The sequence below is a fragment of the Anneissia japonica genome, unplaced genomic scaffold (assembly GCF_011630105.1).
Source record: "Anneissia japonica isolate Jap-2015-1 unplaced genomic scaffold, ASM1163010v1 scaffold287708_len1499824_cov190, whole genome shotgun sequence".
Taxonomy (NCBI): Eukaryota; Metazoa; Echinodermata; class Crinoidea; order Comatulida; family Comatulidae; genus Anneissia; species Anneissia japonica.
In genome coordinates, this window is record NW_022752295.1 from 77,175 (window position 1) to 82,043 (window position 4,869).

Genomic DNA, 4,869 nt, shown 5'->3' on the forward strand with positions numbered 1-4,869 from the left:
TATATATAAATAATGGGTGATCTAGTCAATTATATGTTAAATAATGAATTACATATAAATTATTGTGTTAAATAATAAATTTACACTTGGCGCCTCATACATTTGTATTCCCCTTCCCCTAGCTACCCGAAATGAAATAGTAGACTCCAAACAGACGTAGCGCGGTTATGGAGATTGAACATGACCGAAGCCTGTTTTGGCATCATACTTTATATACCGGTACCTGGGGCCCTCCTTGAGTACGACGATCATTCTCCAAGTGCTGTTTTATGGAGCGCCGTTAGTGCCTTTATGTATGATGTAATTGTATCATGACCATAATAGGTACATCATGACTACATATGGCATTTACAACAGTTTTTGTCAAAAAAAAAATGGATAGTCTGGACAGGGCTTTGGATTTGGAGTCTGTCCAGGTAAAAAAAATCCATTAGTGTCCAAATTGGTGTCATAATGATAGCCCATATGGGGAACATTATGAATGTAACCGATGCCCATATATGGGTCCCATGGGGTAGCCACCAAAACCAGGAAAGGCCCATATGGATGTGATACTATACGGTTGCATACATTGTCATGATTCGTCAGCCGATGCAGTGTGAGTCAGCCTTCAATGATAGTTTAGATAATATTAAGGCTTATGTTGCAATAAAATAGTAGGAATGACGAGCTCCATTATAAATGTCTCCATAATGCACATGCTGTTGCTTAACAAAATGTGACCCTATAGTGTTCGAGAAATACATTGAGATCCAGACACCATTTATAAAGCTGATCATAAAAGGGTTTTATTTGTCTAATGCGTGACCACAAGACGCAGCTTGCTCACACCGGTACTCCGAGACTCGTCTCTCTCCCTAGTCTCTTCCTATCCTATCGGGTGGCCCACGAGACTATTTGCGGGACCATCCCATAATATGTATGCTAAATAGTTGAAAGGTTACAAAAACATATTAGTTTGTAGTCTAAATTAAACCATACCGGAGGTGGATTCAAAGGAGCCAGGCCATCCACTCCTTTGAATTTGTTATTTAAATACTGTAAATGGGGAAAAGATAAACATAATATTGCAATCAAAATCACGATTTACTATCTCTGGTTTTAATCATTTGATATAATAAATGGTGACACTCTTTCTTTTGATTGATTGTCATACAATTACAATAATTATCTACAGCTTGCTAAAAGGATGTTTAAAAATGTAGGCCTATTCGTTAGTTTTCAATAAATAGATCTGCAAAAAAGTCCAGTCCTATCACGTCAGGCCTAAACACGATTTCCATGTACACCTGTATATCTTATTAAAACGAAACACAGAAACGCAATTTCCTTAAATTGAATTGAAGCAAAAACAACCATCTAATAGTAACTTTTTGTTCTTTCGGAAATTCATGGCTCATAATTGCTCATTGTCCGTCATAAAGAACTGAAAAGTATAAACATTATAATATGATTATTATATTATGATTGTTGGTAGATCTGGAAATACTTCTGCCAATGAATGATGCTCCATTTGAAAAATATTTAGAAAGTGTAAACTTAGATGTTCGAGTACCGTAGATTATTTTCAATTAGATTCATGACGTTATATGCATTATATGATTAATTGAGTGATCTGCACATATATGCCATTATATTGTAATTTAAACGCTTTCTGCGTTACAGTACTTGTATACACATTTCATTTTCTCACTGTGCTATTTTGACATAAAAATGAGTGCCAATCAAACATAATAGCTGACCAATTAGAACAGGGTGAGGAATACGCGTATGTCCCACTAATACAGGTTCTTACATACCGTTTATGCTGTCAGTTTGTGGGTATATAATAAACTCCATTATTTCTAATGGGGCGGCGGGGCTAGTGGAACGTCCATTACAACATTGTTTAGCATGTTTTGACTTATTTGATTGTTGGATTCAACACGCTAATTGTACCGGTTGCATCATTTTTACTGTAAATAGAATCTTCGAATTCATCAAGATACGGACTGCGCTTACCGTCAGAATGTAGCCATTTCATTATGAACTGATCTTTCAGTCTAGGTGTAGGGCTTTCGAAGATCTCTAACAAGTTAACTTCAGTTCCACATGCATTTGTTTTGTAATTTGTAGCATTTGCATGTGCTACGTTTATCAATGTATTTTCCTCGCGTGTAGATGTTACACTTTCCTTTGGATCAACGACCATTTGCGGTTCAATTTTGTAGTCCAGCAATTCGTTCTTCTTGGAATATAATTTACACGAGTTCGCACATAATTCTGGCAAATTCGCATCAGGTTTTGTAGGTTTAGCATTCGGCGTCATACATTTTGAGAAAATGTTTCTATTGCGGTGTGTAATCGACGTACGATATGCATGAGTTTTCCTTGGAAATTTATTTGGTTTGAACATGGGCGGGGCGCTTCCAGGCGTTTGTAGTGTCTTGATTTGGGGTAGTCTACTCTGCTTATAGATTCGACTTTTTTCAAGGTCAGGTAAACTATTGATGCTTCCTCTTTTGATGATATCATCTTCTCTCATTGACATCTGACTATCTTGCACTAGTAAACTGCTTTTCAAAAGTGCCATTTCTAAAAATAATTCAACAATACACTATTATTTAAATTTCGAGACAGCAACAGCTAGCTTTCTATAAAGGGAAATCAAAACATGAAATATATAATATTTTGACCGAAAAAGAGGAATCTGCGAGTGCGAAGAAATGGTCCTAAAACGGGATTCTGTTGTTTATGCCAACGCCTTCCAGCATTGAGGCCTCTTTGGGAATTCAAATCCGAATAAATCAGTAATTTTTGCACATGCGTAGGCCTTGATGCATGGCAAATAACAGAGATAATCATAGCATTAGGCCCCTACCTCAAAATGGTAGGGTATCTAAATTACATTATGATTTATACTGTTATAATGTACGTATATATAGTGTGGTTTATCAATCAGAAAATGTAAGAAACAATAGGGCCTATAAAGGCCTATATATATATATATAATATATATATATATATGTGTGTGTGTGTGTGTGTGTGTGTATGTGTGTGTGGGTGGGTGGGTGTCTATGTGTAAAAACAATAAAAGAGACGACGATGTATAATCACTTAAGGTTGACTTGCGGAACACAAATTCAAAATATAATAAAATAGAACGGACGATCGGTAGCTCCTTCTGGCTTTATCAACGTTAAAGTTGATGGTTTAGAAGGTAATCAATTTTAACGTTGATAAAGATAGCAGGAGCTATCAAAATATCCGTTCTATTTTATTATATTTTAACAAATTTGTGTTCCGCAAGTAAACTTGCAATGATTGTAGATCGTTCATTGTTTTTTACATTTTATTTTACTTGAAAGCACACATGCAGGCTACTATGGATAACTGTAACGTCATAAAACTATCGTGTTAATAATTTCAGTGAATTTGTTTTTAGCTGTTGTAGGATTTAAAGCGTGAGCACTGGATTGGAAGGTCATCAATTAAACACAAGTGCAAATTAAAATGCCACTTCCATTATAAGTCTAAAAGTGACGAATGTGAAAAAAACACCACCAATTTTGCCATGGCCTGTAATAATGGCGAAGGGAAAACTTAGCATGGTTATCCGTACTTCGACACACATAGCAATTTTATACTATTTGTGCTTTCTCAAAACTGACTTTTTTACCGTTTTCATGAACATCGTTGAACATTTAAACAAAATAATGTTTAATATTTATATATCTTTATAGTTAATGATTTAAAGGAAACTTTTCCGCAGTCGCTTAAAACTAGGCCTATATAGTTTACTCACCAATTGTGGTTTCACCTCCTTTATGTCTTTTACAACCGTTGTGTCCCTATAACGTAGTCTAATTTGTTAAAGAGGCAGTAGTAGATTTTGTCACTGACTATTCGATTCGAAAAATTAATACAATTGTCAGGAAATCAATTAATCGACTCATGCTTTATTCTAAATGTGGTCTGCATGAAAGATTGTGTACACGCTTGACAAAGATTTAGAAATTATTTAACGATTTTAGTCAATCTTATTGTCTTTTCATTGCGCTACTCATATCCATCTATCCATCATAATATCTTATAATTTGCTGCGTCACAGGCTACTGTGTAGCAACAGTATAACTCAAAACAATATGCCTACATTGATCTATCATACTTCGTCCGATATGCTAATTATGCAATTATAATATTGTAAATTTTTGTACAAGCCAGTGGAAAGCAAATTTCCTACTTTTGGACCATACGGAAGCTCGTGCCACCAATAATAATAAATAATAATAATAGTGTAGTTTTATATAGCGCACATATCCATCTAATATAAGATCAGGGAACCTGAGTGAATTAAAATTTCAGAGCCGCTAAGTGGCGGCTGCCACATAATTAAAGTTAGTCACTTAGAGACTATAAGGTGCCATATGACATATTAATAGGCCTTTCTGTTTTACATTTCATTTTTGATCAGATGTTCTTTTTGTTTCACTAATACCACTTTTACACTTCTAGCCGAAACAAACACCGGTGTGACACCGCAGCCAAAACACACATTTATACTTAACGAAGAAACTGCGGGATGATCTAGGGTCAAACCCATTTACAAAACACCGACTGAACACCGGTGTTGAACGCTGCCCTAATTGGACATTTTTGAGGAAAATTAGCTCATTAGTCTGCAATCAAATTTAGTTTCGCAGGGGTGGGTAAGACATTTAATTTATTTGTACACTAAACACCGAATAAATTAAACAAAGATATAAAATAAAATATAACATAACTTATTACATTATGTTTATGATACTAAATACGTTCAAAATATACACACAAAAAAAAAAAAAATAAATAATTTTAATGAACGTGGATGATTAAAATCCCGAAATAAAT

At 34.8% G+C, this 4,869-nt stretch overlaps 1 protein-coding gene across 1 annotated transcript; it reads right to left on the bottom strand.

Annotated features, from left to right (window-relative positions):
* Nucleotides 1-776: 776 nt before the first annotated feature.
* On the bottom strand, nt 777-3,841 carry LOC117122271. The gene is made up of 2 exons (XM_033267810.1): nt 3,785-3,841; nt 777-2,574 (listed from the first exon to the last, which is right to left on the bottom strand). The coding sequence occupies exon 2, from the start codon at nt 2,570-2,572 to the stop codon at nt 1,904-1,906; it is 669 nt and encodes a 222-aa protein (XP_033123701.1). The 5' UTR covers nt 2,573-2,574; nt 3,785-3,841; the 3' UTR covers nt 777-1,903.
* Between the last annotated feature and the right edge of the window lie 1,028 nt (nt 3,842-4,869).

Coding starts and splice junctions, on each gene's coding strand:
- LOC117122271 (XM_033267810.1), bottom strand. CDS start 2,572: ATGGCACTTTTGAAAAGCAGTTTACTAGTGCAAGATAGTCAGATGTCA.